The sequence below is a fragment of the Vombatus ursinus genome, unplaced genomic scaffold (genome assembly GCF_900497805.2).
Source record: "Vombatus ursinus unplaced genomic scaffold, bare-nosed wombat genome assembly UNPS02014830.1, whole genome shotgun sequence".
Taxonomy (NCBI): domain Eukaryota; kingdom Metazoa; phylum Chordata; class Mammalia; order Diprotodontia; family Vombatidae; genus Vombatus; species Vombatus ursinus.
This window is the reverse complement of record NW_020954608.1, coordinates 11,670,052-11,695,386: the sequence shown is the minus strand read 5'-3', so window position 1 is coordinate 11,695,386 and position 25,335 is coordinate 11,670,052. Positions and strand designations below refer to the sequence as shown.

At 34.7% G+C, this 25,335-nt stretch overlaps 1 protein-coding gene across 4 annotated transcripts in view; it reads right to left on the bottom strand.

The window, feature by feature from the left end:
• The window catches only part of SRPK2 (SRSF protein kinase 2), a 231,247-nt gene that overhangs the window by 46,984 nt on the left and 158,928 nt on the right, over positions 1-25,335 (bottom strand). For all 4 annotated transcript variants that reach the window (XM_027838508.1, XM_027838510.1, XM_027838511.1 and 1 more), the window contains 5 exons: positions 15,518-15,626; positions 14,767-14,854; positions 14,398-14,485; positions 11,726-11,832; positions 82-247 (listed from right to left, as the gene is read on the bottom strand). In XM_027838508.1, the coding sequence (XP_027694309.1) occupies positions 82-247; positions 11,726-11,832; positions 14,398-14,485; positions 14,767-14,854; positions 15,518-15,626 (558 nt within the window). The remainder of the gene's footprint in view (positions 1-81; positions 248-11,725; positions 11,833-14,397; positions 14,486-14,766; positions 14,855-15,517; positions 15,627-25,335) is intronic.

Here is a 25,335-nt window from a genome sequence, read left to right as displayed (position 1 = left end):
ATTCTCTGTTACCTGTACATAACTGAAAGTCAGAAGCAATAATGACTTTATTTTAACTAGAGTTTGAATCAGGTCCATCACCTGCTGAGCCAGAAGGAGGAGGAGCACCTGCTTTCTGCCACTCTGTGGCCTCTGCCGCCATCCTACGTACATAGGCATCATCTACACACATCAAAATGTTTTCTGGCTTGATATCAGTATGGATAATCTTGCACTTGCTGTGTAGATAATCTAAACCCTGCAGAACCTGATAATAGTAAAAAAAAAATGAAGAGAAAAGAAAACAATTACATGGCATGAAGGGCAGTTATTTTAAACAAAAAGACAATCACAGAAACGGAATTCACTTCCTACACACACAAAAAAATACACACACATTTCTCTTAGCACAATGTGTGGGACACAATAAATGCTTAATACTTACTTACTTTTTTTTTAAACTTACTTTGTATTTCAAAACACAAAGGATTTTTTGGCACGTGCCAATGACTTAAAAGCAAACTCTGCCTATTTCTCTCTTCATGGAAAAATGGTTTATTTATTGGCGAGAAATGTGTTCTTCCTAAAAAAGACTTTGTGAATGAATTTCAAAATAATAATTCTTTTCACAGCATGATATAATTTGTAAATGTTAAAACTAATATTCAAATATTCTGAAAGTCAATTAAAAATCTTGACCCCAACTAACAAGGAAACAGAAGACACAGTATAATGAGAAGAGCTGAAAGAAGCTGCTTGGTACAGCATCAAGTCTGCTGGATCTGGAATCAGAGACCTTGGGTTAAATCCTGGCTCTGGTGCTTAGTGCCTGTGGGAGCCCGAGCAAGGCTTGATGCTTCCCTGCCGCAGTTCCCTCATCTAGAAGATGAGTGGAACAGGGAGGCAGAAAACACTGGCCTCACATCACAGCCTCTCTAAACCCAGGCAAGTACTTTCTGAAGGTTGCTCTGTCCAAAAAATCATAGCTATAGTCCACGTCATAATCTTAAGTTTAGCTAGCTTTGTTCTCAGACAAAGTTACTGTTCTTACCTAAAGCATAATTTCCTTCAGAGGTGTTTTTTGTCTCACCAAAGAAAGCAAGGATGATGAGAAAGATGATATTATAAGGGTAAACTTAGATGACTGAGGACGAGGAAAAGAAAGCCTAAAGGTAATTTGACGGAGACAATTAAAACCCCAAAAGACATCAAAACAGTTAGTAAAAAGGAATGAGGGGTAGTAGAAATAGTACTAAAGTAAAAATTCAAGTAGAGTTCTAGTTTTGGCTTCATCATTAAATACCTGTTTGGGATTTGGGACAAGTTACAACTTCTCTCAAATGGCATTTCCTCAACTGTAAAATGATTGTTGTTGTTCAGCTATTGAGTCATATCTGACTATTCATGACCCTGTGGACCATAGCATGGCAATACTGTCCATGGGATTTTCATGGTAAACATACTGGAATGGTTTGCCATTTTCATCTCCAGTGGATTAAAGAAAACAGAGGTTAAGTGAGTTGCCCAAGGTCACACAGCTATTAAGTTTCTGAGGCCACATTTGAACCCAGGTCTTCCTGATTCCAGGCCAGCACTCTATCCACTGAGACATCTAAAATGATGTGATTCTGTATTTCCTTTTCATTATTCCTACTAATAAGATCACAAAGAAAGGAAAAACCACTAAGCAGAAAGTGTTAGGCTTTTTAAAAAATGAAACAGTACATTTGGGTCTTTGATGAAATTCAATAAATGAATGAAATGGCTCTGATCTTTATAGCAATAACTATTGTGGTATAACTAAAAAGAAAAATGAAATAATGAAGTTTTACACTCTAAGGCCTAAAGGTTTTCTGATGACACAGCTTGCCTCATGAAAACCTGACAGAGTGAGTTAGAAGCCCATCTTTAACAATTTGCTCCTTTTTTTTTCCTTTCAGTTTCTCTCACATACCAAACATTCTCTCCCCCACCTCTCTGCTGTACGTTATACATCATCTCAGCAGCAGGAGGCAACATTATAATAAGATTTAAAAAGTATACACTATACCTAAAAGCAACAGTTCAATTGAATTTAACAGACATCGATTAAGTGCCTACTATGTGCCAGACAATGAGCTGTGCTCTGGGGGTACACAAATAACAAAACAATGGCAGCAACAGTTGTAAAAAAAAATCATTATCTGACTGCCATACAAGAACACAGACTGATCTAACCATAAACGGGATAAAATAGGGAGGTCTGGCATTAATCACTTATTTGTCCCATTTTTAGCCTTGTCATACAAGAATGCATAATAGCTCCAAGTCAGAATACAATTCAACACTACAGATGACTATCATTAAATAGTACAAAACTGCCTTTTGCTACCACCATCTCCCTTCCTTCAAAAATTACTTTCTTTAGGACAACTTAGCTAAAAGATATAGAAACAAGATGAAAGTAACAGAAGGGAGACCTGAGAGCCCTTTACTATTCCTATTTTTTACAAAAGTCTTACTTAGCATTCTTGAAAAATCTGAAAAGGGAACAGAATGTAGCAAGCTTCCAAATTATTTTCTAGTCCTTTTAAAGTTCCCTAACTGACTCAGCTATCCCACTCACCAAAGCAGCCTTTCCAAACCATTTCATCCATCTTCAAAGCTCCCATATTTCTCCTTCTCCTCACCCTGTCAGCTAACAACCTTACCTCATATTTCACTTTAAAAATGGAAGCCACTCCCAGAGAACTACCTCTTCATCCCTCCTCCTCACCATCACACATCACCCAGATGCCTTCCATTACAATCTCTCCCTTCCCCCATCTCATATGAAAAAGTGATCCTTTTTCTGGCCAAGGTCTTCTCCAACAGAGAAGAATGGCTGCCCCCTCTATCATCACCAGTCCCTCATTTATCTTCAATATCTCCCTGTATACTGTACTGCTTCCCTACTTCCTTCAAACAAGCCTGGTCTCCTCAAAAAATTACTCATTTCATCCATCCCTCCCTCTCATCCACCTACAATCAAGGCCTCTACTCCCTCCCTTCTCACTCTCTTCTTAACCCTCTAACATCTAGCTCAGGACTTCATTGTTCAACTGAAACAGCTCTCTCCAAAGTTACTAATGATTGCTTAACTGCCAAATCTAATGGACCTTTCTCAATCCTCATCTTTCTTGAACTCTCTACAACCCTGTCAATCACCCTTTTCTTGATAAAGATCTCTTCTCTAGGTTTTCATGACAATTTTCTCCTGGTTCTCCTCCTACCTATCCAACTGCTCCTTCTCACTTTCCTTTCTCCTGTTTCTTCATCCAGGTCATACCTATTAATTGTGGGCATCTCAATGAACTGTCCTGGGCCTTTTCTTCTCCCTCTATACTATTTCACTTATTGATCTCATGGATTCAGTTATCATCTCTATGTGAATAATCATGCTCAATGCCACAATTAGATATACCATTATCAAGAGTAAATTATGGGAGCAGGTAGGTGGTACAGGGGATAGAGCTCTGGCTTTGGAGTTAGGAGGACCTGAGTTCAAATCTGGCCTCAGACACTTGACACTTATTAGCTGTGTGACCCTAGGCAAGTCATTTAACCCTGACTGCCTCACTAAAAAAGAAAAAAAATGTAAATTATGGGCAGGTAACAAACTTCAAAATTGGATTCAAAATATAGGAAATAGTCTTGTCATTACAAAAGGGAGCAAAAAATTAGAAATAAGCATTATAGGGAATCTTTAATTGGATTACTGATCAATTAAAAGTATTGGGAAAATGAGATCTACATGGTGCAAGAGATGAGTTTGGATTCATATGTACTTCATGTTATATGCTACCATAAACACTAAATGTATCAATGATGTAAATACAAAAAAAAATCTTAATCTAGAAGATAATGGAATATGTCTCAAAAACAATCAAATGAAAAAATTATTGAGGACAAAGTTGATGGGCTTGATTATACAAAGAAAGGTTTTTGACAAAACAGGCATTATCTTTAAAATTAAAAGAAAAAGATTCAGAAAACACTTGCAAAAATATATTAAAGTCTGACATTCAGAATCTATAAGAAATTAATACATACCAAAAACAGTAATATATACTCCCTAATAGAGCAATGGTCAAAGGACACAGTTTTTAATTTGAAAATACAAACGAGGGGCAGCTAGGTGGCACAGTGGATAGAGACCAGCCCTGGAGTCAGGAAGACTTGAGTTCAAATCTGACCTCAGATACTTGACACTTACTAGCTGTGTGACCCTGGGCAAGTCACTTAACTCCAAGAGACTAGCCAAAAAAAAACCAAACAAACAAAAACAAAAAAAAACCCGCCGATTACTAACTACAGTATGTGAAGAGGCTCAAATTACCTAATAATCAGAGTATTACAAATAAGGACAACTACAACATCCACTTACACACAATAACTGTACAAAAAGTCTTTTTTAAATGGAGATGGCAATAAATTTTAGTGCTGCCAAGAGCACTGGGAAATAGGCACATTCTAACACTTTGTTAATGTGATTTGGTGAAAACTTTTTGGATTCACAAAACTGATCACATTTTTACCTTAAAAGAAACACGGAGAGCGGTAAAAATATCTTTTGTATAAAAATAATTCGAAGTTGCGTTATTTGTAGCAGAAAAGAGATACAGAGAGACAGAGACAAAGAAAAATGATCTTTGTGTCCAAAGGATAGAGAATGGCCAAGCAAATTTGGTAAGTGAATATAATAAAAAAAAAAACCCACAAAATAATTAGGAGGAACAGAAAGGAAACACAGAAATATTAATATGAAAAGATGAAAATGAGATTAGCAAAATCAGAACAAAAACATTTATTATAATTAGATTATTTAAAAGAAAATATTGGTTATCAAAAGAAACAGAACTTCAGACAGACTTAAAAGTTTGTTAAAATATTCATTATACTATTTCAAAGGATTTATATATAAACATGTTTATATATTTACATATAAAGATATGTATATGTTTGTATGTGGTCTCCCCCCAATAGACTGCAAGCTCCATGAGGACAGGGACAGTATTTTGCTTCTTTTTGTAACCCCAGCACTTAGCGTAATGCCTGGCACAGAACAAACATTTAATAGATGTTTACTGATTGAATGACTGATGCTGTATCCTATCTGGGTTTTCAAGTTATCACTCTCTCGGCTCATCTACCTGTCCGGCCACATTTCAATCTCCATTGCTAGATCATCAGTCAACAAGCATTTATGAAGGACTTCCTATGCACCAGGTACTGTGCTAGGTTGTAGGGTTTGTATCAGGTATTCAGGGCTGAGTCTTAAGCCCTCTTTTTTTCTTTTTCTACAGTCTCTCTCTTATTCTGAAGCAATAAAAACAGTCTCTCTCAGCTGATTTCATCAGCTCTTATGTGTTCAGTTAGCATCTGCAAACAGATGATTCCCATATCCACATGACTTTTTCTAAATAACCTTCATCTCCCCATGAGCTCTATTTCTACATCACCACCTGGATGTCCGCAAAGCATCTCAAATTCAACGTTTACATCTTCACAATCTTCCTTCAACAAATCTTTCTAGACTGATTTCACATTATTCCTCATCTCACACTTTATGTTCTAGCTCAAATGGTCCATATTCTCTTCCATGTACACTAAATTCCATCTCCCATCTCCAAGACTTTATGCAAGCTGTCCTCCAGGCCTAGAATGATCTTGCTCACCTTAATCTCTTGGAATCCCTAGTTTTTGGCAAGCTCAGTTCAATTTCCACCTCCTCTACAAAGCTGTTCCTTTTCCTGAGTTATTAATACTCTTCATCCTCCTCCTCACCACCAGATTACTTTACGTTGAATTTGGATTTACTCGTGTATATATTGTTTTTGCTTTAGTAGAACGTAAACTAATTGATAGCTGGAACTGTTTCACTTTTCTCTTTGAACTGGCAGTGCCTGAGGACAGTGTCTGGCATCAAGTGCCTGGCACTTTAAAAAAAATGCCTGTTGAAATGAGATCAAAGTAATTTGGTGACCAAATGTAGTCGTAAGGGTAAAGAAAAGAATTTGAATATTAATTCAATATTTATTCACAACTATTATGTGGGAAATATTCTGCTAGGTGCCGGGGATACAAACATAAAAATTAAAAACAGCCCCCATTCTCAATGAACATGTATTTTACCAGATATATTAACCTCCTCTCAGCTAAGAAAGGGTATATTAAGTGGACAATGACAACAAATCAGCAACTATCCTAACCCTATTCTGTGAAACATTAAATGCGAGGTGACTCAGTGGATAGAGCATTGGCCCTTGAGTCAGGAAGACAGACCCAAGTTCACATGTAGGCTCAGATAGTTTCTAGTTGTGTGACCCTATAAGGTCCCTGTAAGAGTATTTAAGTCACTTAACCTGTGTCTGCCTTCATTTCCTCATCTATCAAATGAAGATAATAATAGTACCTACCTCTCAGGGTACTTGTGAAGACAGAATGAGATAATACTTGTAAAGCACTTTGCAAAGCTTAAAGCGTTAAATAAGTGTTGGCTATTAAATATAATTCTCCAATCAAGTATCTTTCTCATTAAATAAATATAATAATCATGTCTGCTAAATCAAAAGGAATCATGGCACACTCTGGCATATCACTAACTTGTATATATGCATAATTCACCAAAAATATATTACATGAAAAGCTCAGTATGCAATATTTCAAAAGTACAAAATATAACTATGTAAATATAAGAAGAGACATAAAATCATCTTGGAGAATTGTTATAACCTTGAATATACGGGTTAAATTCAAATAACATCAGACAAAACAAGAGGTTTTGTTTGAAATTATTCTGATGCAATAAAAACCCTGCAGGAAATATTGTGTGGAGATATGATGAAATTACTATGTGGAGGGAGAATCAAGAATATATGGCAACTGATAAACTATGAGAGATAATGGGAAGGGAAAGTGTCAAGATGACAAGAAGACTGAGAATTTGGGGATAAGATCATAACTCATACAGGCCTCCCCAGCCTAAGTGATTCTTAAACATATCCTCCCATTAATCATCTACAATGGAAACCCAATATACTAGGAGTTTACCTCTAGAATTCTTCACATATCTGGATACTACTGCAGTAGACATGTTATCAATCAGTCAGTTTATGTATTATGTGCTTACTATGTGTCCAACACTAGGTAGTGGGAATACAAAGACAAAACAATCCCTGCCCTCAAAGAACTTACAGTCAGTCTATTAGGGAGAAATAAAAGGTATACACATAAGTAAATACAAAATACTTATAAAGTAAAAGCAAGGTGACTGGACTGGAGAAAGTTAAGAGGCACTAGATGCTGGGGTAGGGGAGACTGGAGTGGTCCAGGAAAGGCCTCATTTAGGAAGTGGCATTCAAGACAGGCTTTTAAAAAGATGCTACTAGGGATACTAAGAAGCAAAGGTGAGGAGGCAGTACATTCCAGAAATGGAGAATAAGCAAAAGAACGGAGAAAGAAGATGGAATGTTGTGTTTGAGAAGCAACAAGTAGGCCAGTTTGGTTACAGCACAGTACGTGATGGGGGGGGGGAGTAATGTGAAATATTCGTGGAAAAAGAAGTTGAAACCAGATTGTGAAGGGTTTTAAATGCCAAATGTAATCTGTTATTTGATCTTAGAAGCAAAAAGAAGCTGCTGGAGATTTCTGAGCATGAGAATGATATGATCAGGCCTGTGCTTTAGGAATATCATTTTGGTAGCTCTGCAAAGGATGGATAAGAGAATGTAGAGACTTGAGGAAAGTAAATTAATTAGGAATCTTTTACAGTCCAGGCAGATAGGTAAGTTGTCATATAGAAGAGTTATCCTAGTTGTGGAAAAGTGCCATCTTTTCATCAGAGAATGGAATAAAGTTGGAGAAAATTGGGGGAGGGGTGGAATTATGTCACATGTTTAGGGTAGAAGAGGGAACTCATTGGCCCAATTTAGCTCATATGAATCTGTATGATACACCAAGTCTACATGGTTGCAAACCTAGAGAGACTTTTTGCAACATATGAATAAAAGATACTAAACTCACTGAAAAAGAAACGAGAATGACCCCATGGTCTAACATAAATCACTACCATGAAGAAGTGATAATATCTAGAAAGAATAAATTTCAAAGGATAACAGATTTTTGAATTATGATGCCAGAGAGAGGATCAGGAATGGCAATGAGGAGGAAAGAATATACCTACTCCTTCTCCTGGACCAGTGCATAGGTATACATGGAAGAAATTGTATCTGTTAGCTGAAAGGATAGTCACAGATGTTTGGCTTTTGGGGAACCAGGTCTTTGTGAGAAGCAGAAGATTACAGGAAAATGAGAGGAAGAGCTCTATGATGAACAAAAGTGCACTAACGATAGAATTTTTTAAATAATAGTAGGAGACAGGAATTTTTTCACCTAGGCATCTAGGGATTCTCTATCACTGGAATTCAGAAAATATCAGGTAAAAGCGGGCTAGCCAAAGAGTACTGATAGAGAAACCTTTGACTGTGTTCCCATTCTCAAGAATCTTGTGAATGTCTATTAGTTATTTCTTGCTTGTGCTACGTGACCTGCCCACTTTTTTTCTCGTCACATCTTATTTTTTCATTTTTTTTCAAATTTTTGTTTTCAGTTCCAAATTCTCTCCACACCCAACTCACTGAGTAGGAAAGAAATATGATGACCCATTATGTACAGATATCTTTGTGATGACATCACTGCTTCTGGCGAGCAATTCTTTGTTGGTCATTTGTTTCAGACTACTCATGGCACTTAGCCAAGGCATCTCCATTACCTTTTGGATGACACTAACGATTAATTATTTAAAGATGCTGGTATTTCATGACTCTCAGTTATGCATATTCACCAAAAGAATATTTGATGTTAAAAAGCCTTTGGTTTAGGAGAAGTTTGGGATTTTTTTTTAAGCCCTGAAAATTTCCCAAAGGCAATCCAGCTCACTATCTCTTATTTAATTCTAGACTGAATTCATTGTTCCTCCAAATTACCTCACATGCATATACATGTGTGTATATGTATATATCCATGTCAAATATCCCCATATATTACATATTATAAATTACACACACACACACACACACACACACACACACACACACACATTCTAAAGCTCTCACTCTTAAGGTTGTACAATCTGGACAACCATAAACAAAATTATTTTAGAGTCAGAAGTATGCTGCTAGTTTTTTAAAAAGTTTGATCACATTAATACCACTGAAGTTCTACTGGAATACCTCATTACAGCAAGAGGGTAACGCTGGATTCTAGAATGTTATGCCACCAGCGCATGTATTTTTGCAGGTTCTACCAAGCTTAGAAAGTCTTTAAGTACCAAGAAATAGACTGTGTATCTCTTGTTTGAAAGCCAGTCTAGTTTAGTTTGGAACATAGGAACATCATCAAAATACTAGCTATGAGGTGATTATTTTTTTTTCTAATCACAATTCAGAAAAACAGAACAATGGTTTTATGTTTTATATTGGTGGTGAGTTTACTATGATGATGAAGTCACAGATCCTCGCAGTAATGAAGTAACTGTCAATTCATTACCATTTAACTAAATCACACTCTTAGAATTTTGTATTAGTTAACTACATAAACTTCTGCATAGTACATTGGGGATATATATGTTGATTTTAAGATGTGGTCATTCTTTAACTTGTAATAAATTCAATGAACAAGAATTTTATACCTTCCTAACTCAAATGTCAGTCCTATCAGTTCATTTTCACAGGCAATCAAAGATAAGAGGCAAACTCATACAGGGAAAACGCCTATCAGAAACTAACATTTTTATTTTGTTGTTTCCCTTCAAAAAATGCTTATGGTTCTCAGTATACCTAAATCTGCTGAAGTCACAGATGGAAAGGGATTTGGGGAAGCTAAACTATCAGTTTTTACGTAAAACCATGCCATACAATTCTTCTCTTAAGGGAAAAAATCCAGATCATGAGTCTTTCCTTCTACAGAAATCAAGACATGACAGCTAGCGGGTTAAAGTCTTAAAATGAGATCTCCTTGAAAATTAACGGTGATAATAGGCCTCTCTCAGGTTGTATACAAGGCAGAGCTGGTAAAATACGTGTCCTAAACTGACAGATATTATATTAGGTTTTTTATTAAATATTATATTAAATTTTGTATTTAGGCTTTTTGAAAGAATCATCTGTTAAAGTAAGTCTATACTTTATGTGATAGTACAGAAAAATGGTGGTTGAAGTTAGGCACATGCTCTAAATAGACATAGTTTGAGATTGCACATATTTACGTATGTAAGTACATATATTATCATATACTAAGAGGCACTGATGTTTACTGCAAATAAGAGAGCATAATTTGAACCAAAAATCGGTAAGTTAATAACAGCAATTGAAAAATTATTCTAGTGAATGAATGCCAATTGTTTTTCAGAATTTGAGTTCTTAATTTAGTCCTCAATTCATTTAGGTATATATGTCTTTTAGGTTTATGTTAATATTGGCTCGTGTTTAGTCAAATCTAATATGTCCTATATAAACTAATAGGTATAGATCAAATAAAAATTATCTTTAGATAGCATATATTAACAAAAATTTGAATTCAAAACTTTTCGGAAAAATCATCTTCCTCATACTTTTCATATAATTTACCCCTCAAAAATAGATTATCTGCTAGTCTTGTACTTTTATCTAGTAGATACTGCATATACTATACTGTATTATCTGTGCTAAATCATGAGTTGACCATATTTGCATTTTTCTTTAGTTTTACAACATGTAGTTAGTAGTTAAAAATTCAATTTAATCTCTTCTTTTTTTAAAGTTCATACCCCATCTAAGTCATGGTCCCTACCTACATACAGCTTAGTCTTAGAGTTATTAATCATGTAAATTTCTAAATCTAAGAATTCCCTCCCAAATTATTATTTTAACAGGTCAGCTGATAAAATAAATATTAAGTTTCAGATGTAATTCAATCATTTCTTAAGCCAATTTTGTTTCCCTTCAAATGTACTTAGAACCACTTATATGAAACTTATCAGTCTTCTCAGTGATATTTTACTAAAGAATAAAATGGGATGGTGAAAAAATTCTCCAGTGAGTTAACATCACACTTTTATTATTTAACTTCAGAGAGAGTTTAATATGCATAGAGAAATCTATGCTAACAGACATATAATGATTTTAGTACATGGAAACAGAAGTAACACTATCCTATTAAGAACCCATCTAATATTTAATAAGAGATCACAAACAGTAGTAAAGTCCTACTTAGATGAAGGTGACTCTGGGATCCAAAGGCTATTCTAGCAGAATTTAACCGCTGGGAGGTTTTACCAAGCTAAAGAGGCTTTGAGTACTGGTTCAGTTACAGATTGTATGTCTATCATCTTAGAATGAGCCTCATTTAATTCAGAGAAGCTTAGAACCAAAGGACAGGCCATTAAATTATTCTGTGGCCAAAGCAACTTCTCAAATTGTCTATAAAGCTGTGATACAGTTCCAATATGCAAGTAAGGAAGTTCCCATATGAAAACATAGCTCCTTGTTGTACTAAAGTAAGAGATTACAATGTATTTGATTATATGTGTGTATGCATGTATGCTTACTTGTATAATGTGCATATACACACACACACACACACACACATGTGTGTGTGTGTGTGTACATATAAACAAGAACTAAAAAAGCAACTAACTTCGAACCAGTTACAATTAAAATATACATAACTGAGTAAGGGAAAATATTACCTGTCGAATTATACTTTTTACACAACGGATGGGAAGACCTTGGTAGTTTGATTTGATTATCCACTTTAGGAGGTGATGGCCAAGTACTTCAAAGACCATACAAACATCTAGCATACAGTTAAGGAAAATGTACAAGTATCAGGATGGTAGATACACAAATACAGACAAGGAAAAAATAAAAGGTTATAAAAACTGCAAGCAAAAGCAGTACTTTGAAAAACATTGTATACCCTAGGAATATGGAGTATTCCAATATCTTACCTCCTTCTTTTCCTTTTCTGTCAATTTTGTTAATATGAGGAGGGGAAACAGGGTTTAACAATACAGATGCCTAAAAGAAGAAGGCCACTGAAATATTTTTCACCTACAGGTAACTAAATGGGGCAGCTGACTGGGCTACCTATTAATTTGTTGATTTACTAGTTTGGTTTGTTGTTGTTGTTATTGTTGTTTAAGTTGCATGCTCAATTATTTTGACTTCTTTTTCTCCATTGTTTCATCTAAGGGCTATTTTAGCTACAACCTACAAACTTTGGTATGCTATTTGACTGTAGTAATTTTAAAATATAATTATATTTATATATTATATATATGATTATATGTAATATATAATTATATATAAACATATAATATACTGTACATTTATATATAAAATAATTTTTTCTAGGATTTGTTCTTTGAATCATTCATTATTGAAGACAATATTAACTGTTCCCCATATTCATTTTTCTCCAATAAACACCACTTTTGGTCTGTGTCTTATGTTCATATTTCCTCCATGAATTAAAATTTTTATTGTGTTATCTGTAAAGGATACTCTTAAAAATCTGCTTTCTTGCACTTATTTACAAATTCTGTTTGCTCTAGCACATGATCGTTTTTTATAAAAGGTACAATGCTATGAAGAAAAATAGCTATATTCCTTAATATTCAGGATTTTAAAAAAAAGTTTTACTGCACTTAGTATTGCTAACATTCTGTTCAAATTTTATTTCTTTTCTTCATGTTGCTATCATATCTGTCTAAATATGAAAGAGATATGGTGAAGATACCAACAATTCATGTCTTCCTATCTAGGTCATCTTCTATTTTATTTATTTACATTTTTCTTTTAGTACTTAGGTGCTGTGTCAATTCAGTGCATTTTATTTAATATTTATATTGATTTAGGGTGCCTTAAACCTAATATAGATTCCATGTTTGTATCTCCTGACTACACTTATTTTTACCATTGCCTTGTCTAAGAACATGACTGACACTCTTGATTTCTGTATTCAACTGAGGCAAAATTAGTTCTTAAACAACCCTTCCATTTTTAACTTTTATTAATTTTTGTTTTTAATGTGTTTCTTAGATTCAGTAAATTGATGGATTTTGCTTTCTAAACTATCGTTCTATTCTGAACAGTTTCCTCAACTGTAAAATTGGGAGAATAATAGCACCCATTTCCTAGGGTTGCTGTGAGGATCAAATCAGATAATTAAAAAAATTTTTTTTAAAAATTAATTTATTTTGAATTATCAAGAATCACTTCCCTAAGCTTTTTTGGGGGGGAGGGGCCTAGGCAATGAGGTTAAGTGACTTGCCTAGGGTCACATAGCTAGTAAGTGTTATATGTCTGAGGCTGGATTTGAACTCAGGACCTCCAGAATCTAGGGCTGGTGCTCTATCCACTGTGACACCTAGCCGCCCCTTCCATAAACTTTTGAGTTTTAAATTTTTGTCCCCTTCCCTCCCCAAGACAGCACACAATCCAAATCAGATACTTTTTGTCAAGTGCTTAGCACAGTGCTAAAGAGCTTAACATTGTACATTGTACAATGTACATTGTGGGAGCTTAACAAATGCTTGTTCCTCAACCTTTCTGTTTCATGAGCAAGTTCAGGCCATTAATGTTCTAGGTCATGATTATTATATTTGCTTTTTCCTTTCATCACAGAATCACAGATTACAAGTTCCTTGAAGGTAGATGTTGCTTTATTTTTGCCTTTGTATTTCCAGCACCAAGCACAGTGGCTGGCACAGTTGACACTTATTAAATACCTACTGAATGATCAAAGATATAGTTAGAATGAACCACAGATTTCTGGTTCAACACTACTTTTTTTTTTAAACAGATGACAAAATTGAGAGGTAAGTAACTTCCCATGGTCACACAATAAGAAGCACAACTTTTATCAGGAGTGAGGAGGGAAATTCACAATCTTTTTGTAATCAGCCATCTTTGGCTATATTTTGCTTCGCTCATGCAATCTTGCCTTCCTCTCCTACCAACCCCCTTCTCAAATGCCTTATTACCCCTCCAGCTCAGATACCATTCATCTTTCCAATTCTCACCTACTACTCTGCCTATTTTATTCTACTTCTCCTACTAATAATACTATTTTACCTTCCTTTGCTTTGCCCAGATAAAGGTGTGGGTTGTTCTCCTCTCTGCCCATCTCTTACCTCTGAATGACTTTGACTACCCAAATACCAACCACTAATGTCAATACTGTAATAGGTCAAAAGGATGGGAGGCTATGAATTACCTACTAAATCTGTCCTGGGATTGACATATTTTATTTTTTAATGACAGAATAATAAAATGGCTTCATAGTTATATACAAAGAGTACAACCATTTCACTCTTCTCCATCCACCATGCACGAACAGATATCTTAGAAAGGATACGTATGCCATTCATGCCGGAAATTTTGAAGTCATCAATTAACTGTACAACCATGTCTTTGTTTGGGTCACTTGGATCACTTTCACGAACCTAAAGAAAAAAAAATATGAAAACACTCTTGAGAGAATAACTCAAAAAATTATGAAAACACTCCTGAGAGAATAACTCAAGTTAATTCTAATTTTCCAAGCAAAAATGTGTTTTAAAGTTATGATATTTTAATAAAAACTGATACTACAAGCTTATGAAAAACAAATTCTAGGTTAATATTACTATTGCTAATAAAAATATGTTAAAGTACAATTAAAAAATCAAGTTTTGATGCCATTAATTTTCCTCTATCACTGAGATAAACTTCTGACAATACTTACACATTTGAGCAATTTTATCTCATCCAAGGCTGTCTCTGTATAATGCTGGGCACTTTTTACAACCTTCATTGCCACAAATCGTTTTCCCCTTGAAAAGAAAAATATATATATTCTGTTTTCAGGAAAAGAAATTATAATATCAGTACTAAAAATTACCTATGAAGAATAATTCAAAATTTCCTCCCAAAGCTATATATATAGATATATAAATATATGTGTGTGTATGTATGTGTGAGAGTGTGTGTGTGTGTGTGTGTGTGTGTGTGTGTGTATTTTTTTTATTTGGAAAAGGATTCCTTAACATTTTCTTCCTCACTACAGATCTTATAGCAAAACCTGCTTGACTGCTTGCTAAAGGATACTATGGAGAGAACTCCTGTTCAGGTATAGATTAGACTTCTGAGATACTAACCTTCCTACTCTGATGTTCTGTGAAATCTGTGAATCTATCACAAGAGAATTTAACCTTCACATACTGAACACTATATCTTGTAAACTTCAACTAACAAGTTTATATAGTCCAAGACGAAAATTTTGATTTTTTTTTAAAAAAGGAGGCTATAGAATTCCAAAGTGATTTTAATTCTTGAAAATGTTTCTAGTCAAAGACCAAAAACAGTGAGGTAACAATATAAAATAATTTATGTAAAAGAACATAAAGATTTACCCTTGGGCAATTTCCACTTAGCAAGACAGATTAATGTATTTAAATTAGGAATCTAAACACATAAAGAAAAAATATAAATCTTACTGCATATCCCAGCATAGCCAGACTGTAGAGAAGTGTCCCCATCCTAGCTTTCTAATAACATGGTAGCGGCCATTGAAAAGGTCTCCGATTTTCACTGGATGGTAGCCGCCTTTTATGGAAAAAAAAAAATTTTCTATTAAGTCAGGAAACAAAAACAAAAGTTTCTTACTTCTATTACCTTCGGCATCTGATATACTGCAGTAAAATATAACATGAAAATTGTTAAATAATCTAGTAATTTTCAAGAAAATTTAAGTTTTGTTTTTTTTTTTAACCACAAAAGCCTATTCTTGGCTAAACAAAGTTCTTTACCTACCTTCTACTTTCTCATCATCCTATTCTATCTAGTTGATGCAAAGATGCACCCATTTATGAACACATAGAAATAACTCCTATCATGATAAGAGCCAAATTTTATATTGGAAATTAAGATTTACAAAGAACTTTTCTCACAATAGTACTGTAAAACTGCTCAAGGATTATTATTTTTTACAAACTGATTGATATATTTTAAAAGTAGACACTTACCAACAAATATCCAAATTCCTCCCAGAAGAGCATGATTATAAATTATTAACATTGACAGAATGGCATAAACATTGTCATTTGTAACTAATGAAATTATCTATAATGATTTTCATTACATTGCTACAGTTATTGTGTATATTGCACTTTTAGAAATCCTTTCTTCCTGTATCACTATATATAAATCTTCCCATGTTTCTCTGAATTCTTCATATTGTTAACTTTTTTTTTCTTTTTGGTGAGGCAATCAGGGTTAAGTGACTTGCCCAGGGTCACACAGCTAGTAAGTGTCATGAGTCTGAGGCCAGATTTGAACTCAGGTCCTCCTGACTCCAAGGTTGGTGCTCTATTCACTGTGCCACCTAGCTGCCCCATATTCTTAATTTCTTAAAGCAAAGTAATGTTCCTTTACATTTTTATTTGGTAATTTATTTATACATTCCACAACTATTGGTAAAGTACTTTATTTCCAAATAAATTAGCTCATGTAAGAGTCTTTCCTTGCTGTTAATAACTTCATTGAACTATAGCCCCAGGAATTATTATCCCAATTGTATAAGTGTAGAACCTATGCTTCAAAAAGCACAAGAATCTGACCAGGCCACTCTGCCAATGAATGGCCAAGGCAGAACTGAAATCAAGTCTTAGCCAGTCAATCAATTAACAAGCATTTATTAAACACCTACTATATGTGGAGCACTATACTAGGCTTACAAAGACAGAAATGAAAGAGTCCCTGTCCTCAAGCAGCTTGCATTCTATTGAGGGAAACAACATGTACTCACAGAGGTAAAAAAAAACATACAAAGGAAAGGTCTTGTGTCAGTGTGGCACCTGAGCTGACCTTAAGGAGGGTAGAGATGTGGAGAGGGGGAGGGAGGGAGGGAGGGAGAGAGGAAGGAAGGAAGGGAGGGGGGGGAAGGAGGGGGGGGGGGGGGGATGAGAGGGGGAGGGAGGGAGGCAGGGAGAGAGGGGGAGAGGAGAGAAAGAGGAAAGGAGAGGGGAAGAGGATAGGATGAAGCTGGGGTGGAATCACAGCAAAAAGGCATGTTGATTGGAGATGGAAGGTACAAGTGGGCTACTGTGACTGTGTCATCAAGTATGTGAAGGGGAGTAATGTGTAATAAATTTGTAAAAGGCAAGCCAGAACTAGACTGTGAAGGGCATTAGATGTCAACTAGAAGAGTTTGCATTTTAGGCTAGAAGCAATAGGGAGCCTCTAGAACTTCCTCAGTAGGGAAGTAAAATTCTCTTAGTTATGCATCTGAAAGCACAGTAGAGTCTGAAGATCTGCTGTACTGAGAGCTAACATTTATGTTCAAATAAGCTAATAACATTTCTTCTTTTAACAGAAATTCTTACTCTAATTTTTCTTAGTTTATTTATGATAATACATTAATATGACAGTAGTTTCATTCCCTGTAGTGATTCACAGTATCCTAGTCAGTGGTGGGTAACCTGCAGCCCGGAGGCCACATGTGGCCTTCTAGGTCCTTGGGTGCGGCCTTTTATTAAGGTGATCTGTTCTATAAAGTTTGGATTCAGTCAAAGGGCTGCCCTTAAGGATCTCAAGGCCACAGATTCCCTACCCTGTACCTAGTCTATCATCTCTAAAGATTGCTATATTCTCTGTCAATTTAGTTCAGTTCAAGAAATATTTATTAAGCATCTACTATGTTGCAAGGCACAAACCCTTCCCCTTGACACTGTCATATATCTCCTAGTTTCAGAACAGATATCTTCTTAGGAATAGTGAAAATAAAAGCCTTTTGGTATGCTGAAAGTATAAAAAATGGAAAAGATGGAATCCAAATATAATATAAAGAATTGTAGGTATCACCAAGTGACATCTGGCCTAAATCTGTGTACAAGAGGATCGAAAAGTGAAGGAACTGTGACTACAAAGCACCATCAGAATTCTTCAATGACTCCTAGGGTACCATATTGAGAAATATTATACAAGGATGAACATTTAAATAGTGTTGTTTCACCTCAATTTGGACAAAGCAGTACTGGTTCTACTTAGTTTCTTCACTGGAAAAAATTTAGAAAACACCTGTAGTATCTAAATCATAGGCTTATTATGAAAAAAGTACTTTAAAAATGGTAAAGCATCACAAAAATGTACGGTATTATTATTATATTTATTATAAATTCTCCAGAAAGTAAAATAATAATAGTTCTTCCATAAGGATTTATTAAGTAGCTACTAAGCACAACGCAAGGTTTTGGCACGCTGGTAATATAAAAACAAACAAACAAAAAAACAGTCCTTTGCCCATAAGCGCCTTGTATTCTACTGGAGAGAACCACCATAAAAACAGATTAGCATACACAAAATAAAAAGTAATTTTCTATAGGAAGAGGAAGGCACTAACAAGCAGGTGATTAACAATGGGTTTGTGTAAGAATGGCCTTGAAGAAAGCTAGGGATTCCAAGAGGAAGTAAAGTGAGAGGATATTTGAGGCATAGGGAACAGCCTGTATAGAGGCACAGGAACAGGAGATGGAACAACCATATAGGGAAGAGCAAGTAGGCCAGATTGGCTGGAATTTAGAGTATATAGAGAATAACATGGTAGCACCTGCCTTCATAATTCTTTTGTGAAGGGTGTGATGGCACTCATCTCCTTTCATGATTATAATCCCAAAATTTATCTCTACTTTAGATCCTAGTTTAGAGTCAGAAGAGATCTCAGAGGTTAGCTAGCTGATCCCACAGCTGGGGAAACCGAAGTTGAGAAATTACTTGACTTGCCCAAGGTGACACAGGTCATCAACAAAATCAAAATTTGAACCTAAGTCTTGTCCTCTGACTTGACATCCAGGGCTATTTACAATGTACCATGATGCCTCATTTTTTTGTTGTTGTTTGGTTGACTAGTCATGTCCAACTCTTTGTGATCCCATTTGGGGTTTTCTTAGCAAAGATACTGGAGTGGTTTGCCACTCCCTTCTCCAGCTCCTTTTACAGATGAGGAAACTGAGGTACACAGGGTTAAGTGACTTGCCCAGGGTCACACAGCTAGTGTCTGAGGTCACATTTGAACTGTGGTCCTCCTCACTCCACAGCCAGCACTCAATCCATTTTTCCACCAAGCTGCCCTATGATGCCTCAAAAAGACATAAAATCTCATTACTATCACCTTTGTGTTAAAGATTTGGTTAAAAATTACAAAATGACAAGTGCAGAAAAAATAGTCTATTCAAAAGTCAGGAAAAGGCTAGTTGTTTTGGGGTTTGTTTTTTTTACATTTTACATTATTTAAGGGCTGATATTGTGCTTTCAGTACATATGGATAAGGAAGGCAAATTTTTTTTTTTGGAGAACACAAAAAATGAATGACTATCAATACATTATTTTTGAATCACAGTCTGAACTAAATGTCAGAAAATTAAAGATGAATACCAAAAGCATAAATGGCATTAACTATAATTTATTAACTTTAGATGAAATTAGAGCACAAGTTCCTGCCAGAAAGGTAATATTATTTAGTGGTTACAGCGTGCAATTTGGAGTCAGTAAGATATGGATTCAGATCTAGTTTCTGGCATTTACCAGTTGTATGACAAAGAAATAACTTTATCTCTCTATGCCTCAATTTCATCTTTAAAATGGAAATAGTACTACCTACTTCTTATGTTTGCTGTGAGGTTCAAATTATGTAATGTACATAATTAACAAAATTTAAAATTATCCATAAATATAATTTATCATTATTATTATTATTAGGCTATCAAATTTGCATGATTGAGAAAACCCCACTTCCTATCTTGAGGAATATTCCAGTAACTACAACAATAAGAATACCAAATCTATTTTCAAAATACAGAGAGCTAAAAAAAAATAGGAAAAAAGAAAATCATATGATAAAAAGATGAAGTAAATATCATTCCTATTGTCCTGACTGCCAGTGGTGTTATACTTAGGATGCATGAAGTAAGCCTACAGAGGAGGAGGGTATATGCTAATTCTTTTATTACAAAAAACAGTTACTTTATACACCTATGCAACCATCTACAGAACATTAAATATAAAGAATAACAGCAAGATATCTATTTGTCTCAAGTCTGCTTCTATCTGAACTCCACTTTTTAAAAAGATAAGAATAAAATGTTAATAATCATAATGCCACCCCCTCACACAATGCTTAAATTATGGCACAACTAGTAATTAAGAGGTGGTATGGTGTGCACTGCAAGGAGCACTGGATTTGGAGTCACAAAAACTGGGTTCTAATCAAGGCTCTACCACTTCCTACTATGTGATAATGATCAAGTCACTTAACTTCTCTGTGCCTCAGTTTCATCATCTCTAAAATTAGGGGGCTAGCCTAAATGATCTTTAAGATCTCCTAAAGTTCTACCATGCTAAATTTCCAAGAGTTCAGAGAGACCAAATTATTCAATTATTTTAACAATATAATAACTACCTTAAGAAAATATTCTTCCCACTTGTAAGTGGGAAAAGCTAATGTAATGGATTTCAATACACTCAATGCGTCACTTGTATCGTGTTCCTATTATGCTTTTCACATTTAAATACTCATTTTGATCAGTGGGGATAATCCTACAGAAGCATTACTTCCTTCCTTGGTGCTCCTCACCCTTCACCTCTGCACCTCTTTGATTGGCTAGGGCCTATCACCAAGTGTTCACTCAGCAGACTGACCAGCAATGAAGACATTATTCCATGACATGAACTAAGTAAACCAATGGACAAAAGTACAATGTTTTAAGGGACTAACAGGATGTTGTAATGATTTTTTAAAATCCTTCAAAGACTCAGTTTTACTCAAACCTAATTAAAGCAGTCAAGTTTGTTGATCTGTATGTTATCTGAGCCTGAACCCCCAACCCACTCTCTTCTGAATTTCACTATCACTGTCAAGGACATCCACCATCCTTCTAATCACCCAGCTTCACAATACTATTTTTCCCCTACATTTAATTTTATTTTTCATTTAAAAAGCATTTATTCTCTTCCAGCCTCCATTTCAAAAGAAAAAAAAATACTTGCAACAAACATATATACAACATGTATGCAACAGACAAGTATAAGAAACATGTATACAAACATGTATACAACATGTATGCAACAGACAAGTATAAGAAATTCCCACAATATCTATGCCCAAAAATATATCTCATTCTGCCTCTTGAATCCATTACCTCTCTCTGTGAGATGATGAGTAGCACAGACCATCACCGATCCTATGGAATCATAATTAATTACTACATTGACCAGAGATCTCATGTCTTTCAAAGTTGATGTTTTCTGTATATGTTTTTGTTACTGTATAAATTGTTCTAGTTCTGCCCACTTTGCTCTGTAACAGCTCAATACTTTTCCCAAATTTCTCTGAAACTATCCTTTTCATTATTTCTTACAGTATAATCATATTATATTACACACATACACCAAAATTTATTCAGTCAGTCCCCAAATGATGGACAACTCCCTCAGTTTCCAGTTCTTTGCCAACCACAAAAAGAGCTGATAAAAATACTTTTTTTTTTTTTTAACACATGAGATCTTCTAACCAAAAAATAAATAAGAAAGAAGCCAAGGAAGTAAATAGAATTTTAAATAAGATAGTTACCTAGAGAAAACTGAATGAGAATATAAAAGAATACACCTTTTTCTAAATGGTACACAGTACCTTTACAAAGATTGATCATATATTAGAACATAAAAATTTTACAGCTAAAAGCAGAAATATTAAATGCTTCCTGTTCAGACCACAATGCAATTTAATAACAGACCATGGGAATATAGAAGAAAAAAAAACTAACTGGAGACTAAACAACCTAAACTTAAAGAATGAGTGGGTTAAAGAACAAATCATAGAAACAATCAATAATTTCATTAAAGAGAATGACAATAATAAGACAGCATATCAAAACCTATGGGATATAGCAAAAGCAGTAATCAGAGGAAAATGTGTATTTCAAAGTGCTTACATCAATAAAATAGAGGAAGAGCAGACCAATGAATTGGGTATGTAATTAAAAAAACTAGAAAAAGAAGAAATTAAAACTTTCCAATTAAACACTAAATTGGAAATCCTAAAAATTAACAGTGAAATTCATAAAATTGAGTGTAAGAAAACCATTGCACTAATAAAACTAGAGGTTGGTATTATGAAAAAAACAATAAAATAGATTAACTATTGTTTAATATGATTAAAAAGAGAGAAGAAAACCAAATCTCTAGTATTAAAAATGAAAACAGTGAATATACCACTAAAGAAGATGAAATCAAAGCAATTACAGAATTATTGATATGCCAATAAATTTAACAATTTAAGTGAAATGGAAAAATATTTACAATCTAAATAGATCTATTTTAGAAAAAGAAATTGAAGAGGCCATAAATGAGCTTCCTAACAAAAAAAGCACCAGGACCAGAAGGATTTACAAGTGAATTCTACCAAATATTTAAAGACCAACTAATTCCAATATTAAATTATTTGGAATAATATGCAAAGGAGAGATCCTATCAAACTCCTTTTATGAAACAAATATGATACTGATACCTAAACCAAAGAGTAAAAACAGAAAAAGAAAATTAGAGACCAATATAATTAATGAATATGGATGCAAAAATCCTAAATAAAATACTAGCTAAAAGATTACAACAATAGATTACAAAGATTATACATTATGATCAAATATGATTCATCCCAGGAACGCAGGGATGAATTTAAGGAAAACTATTAATAATAAAAGTAACAGAAATCATATGATTATATCAATAGATGCAGAAAAAGCATTTGATAAAAAAAGTAGAATACTCATCTGTATTTAAAAACACTTGAAAGTTTAGTTATAAATAGACTTTTCCTTAAATTGATAAGAAGCATTTACCTAAAACCATTAGCAAGCATTATTTGTAATGGGGATAAGTTAAAAGCCTTTCCATTAAGATCAGGTGTCAAACAAGGATGCCTACTACCACCAATATTATTCAATATTGCACTAGAAATTCTAGCAATAGCAATAAGAGAGGAAAAAAAAATAGAAGGAATCAGAAAGGGCAATGAGGTAATAAAACATTTTTGTAGATGATATGATGATATACTTAGAAAATTCTAAAGACTCAACTAAAAAGTTAATTGAAATAATAATTTTGGAAAAGTAGCAGTATATAAAGCAAACCCATAACTCTAGATAGTACAAAATACCTGGGAGTACACCTGCCAAAACAAACCCAGGAACTATATGAACAGAATCATAAAAAACTTTTTATACAAATAAACCAGGTTTAAATGAATGGAGAAATATTAAATGCTCATGGGTACACAAGGGCCAATATAATAATCTCTATATGTAATGCCATCCCAATTAAATTACAAAAAAATTATTTTGCTGATCTAGAATAATAACAAAATTCATTTCCAAGAATATCAAAAGAACTAATGAAAAAATGTAAAGGAAGGAGGTTTAGCAATACCAGATCTTAAACTATATTATAAGACAGTAATTATCAAAACTATCTGGTACTGGCTAAGAAACAGAAAGGCCGATCAGCGGAACAGAATAGACATACAATTTTCAGTAGATACAAATATACTAACCTAGTGTTTGACAAGAGTAAAGTTTTGGGAAAAGAATTCATTATTTGGTAAAAATCTTTGGGAAAGCTAGAAAACAGGATGAAGAAATTGGGCATAGACCAATATTTTACACCATTTACCACAAGATAAGGTCAAAATAGATAAATGACCTAGATATAAAGGGAGGTATTACAAGAAAATGTGAAGAATATGAAACATATTACCTATCAGACTTATGAATAGGTGAACAATTAATGAACAAACAAGAGACAGAGAGCAACGTGAGGTATAAAATGGATAGTTTTGATTATATTAAACTAAAAAGGATTTGTACAAATAAAATCAATGTAGCCAAGATAAGAAGAAAAACAGAAAAATGGGGGGAAAAATTACAGACATTTCCTCAGATAAAGATTTCATATTTCAAATATATAAAGAACTCTGCTAAATCTGAGTGGATTCTGAGAAGATGGCCAAATAGGTCAGAAAATTCCAAGCTCTCAAGATTTTTCCCCCACAAGAGAGATAAAACAGCGCCTCATGGTGAACAAAGCGTGGGTAGAAATAAATAAGAATAGGGATTCAACAGGGGTCCTCCTGGGACAAACCAAGAAGATCAGAAGAAAAATCCCAGAAAGAGGTTTGGTGCAAGTGAAGAGTAAACACCTCCAGGCTAGGGTCCCTGCTAACGAGCTGCAAGCCCTGGGGTTAGCTAGTTTGGGAGGTTGTATCGGCCCCAGGCACAGTAACTTTTATCTCCCCTCCCCCACAGTGCGGGGAATTGGGTGTCTGAGCCAAGAAAATCGAGGGAACCTCAACTGACAAGGAACACCAGACCTAGCTGTGCTGCAGAGAGCTGAGGGGGTTGAGGGTAGGGGCTGAGAGCAGCAGGGCAAGAAGGAACCAGCACACACCTGGTGAGTGCAGAAGCCGTGGGGTGGAACACGACTGGTTGTGGACACTTATAGGAGGCTGGTGGTTTGGCTTTGGTTCCAGTATTTTGGTTTTGGTTTCCCAAAAAGAATTTATAGAGGAACTTAAAAAGATTTCAAAAATCAAATGAGAGAGAATGAGGAAAAAGTAAAAACAAAACAAACAAACAAAAAACCAACAACAACAACAACAAAGCAAAAACAACCCAAGAAAAACAAGAAGATTATGAAACGAAAGTCAACCAATTAGAAAAGGAGATCCAGAATCTTAAGGAAGAAAATGACACCTTGAAAATTAGAATTGAAACCATGATCAAAAAAAGAGCCTAGATATTATCTTTCAAGAAATTATCAAGGAAAACTGCCCTGATATTTTAGAACCAGAGGGCAAAATAGAAATCGAAAGAATCCACTGATCACCTCCTGAAAGAGATCCCCAAAGGAAAATTCCTAGGAATGTTGTAGCCAAATTCCAGAATTCCCAGGTCAAGGAGATGATATTACAAGCAGCCAGAAGGAAACAATTCAAGTATTGTGGAAACACAATCAGGATAACACAAGACTTAGCAGCTTCTACATTAAGGGTCCGGAGGGCATGGAGTATGATATTCCGGAGGGCAAAGGAGTTAGAACTACAACCAAGAATCACCTACCCAGCAAAACTGAGTATAATCCTTTAGGGTAAAAAATGGTAATTCAATGAAATAGGGGACTTTCAAGCATTCCTGGGGAAAATACCAGAGCTGAATATAAAATCAGACCTTCAAATATAAGACTCAAGTGAAACATGGAAGAGGTAAAC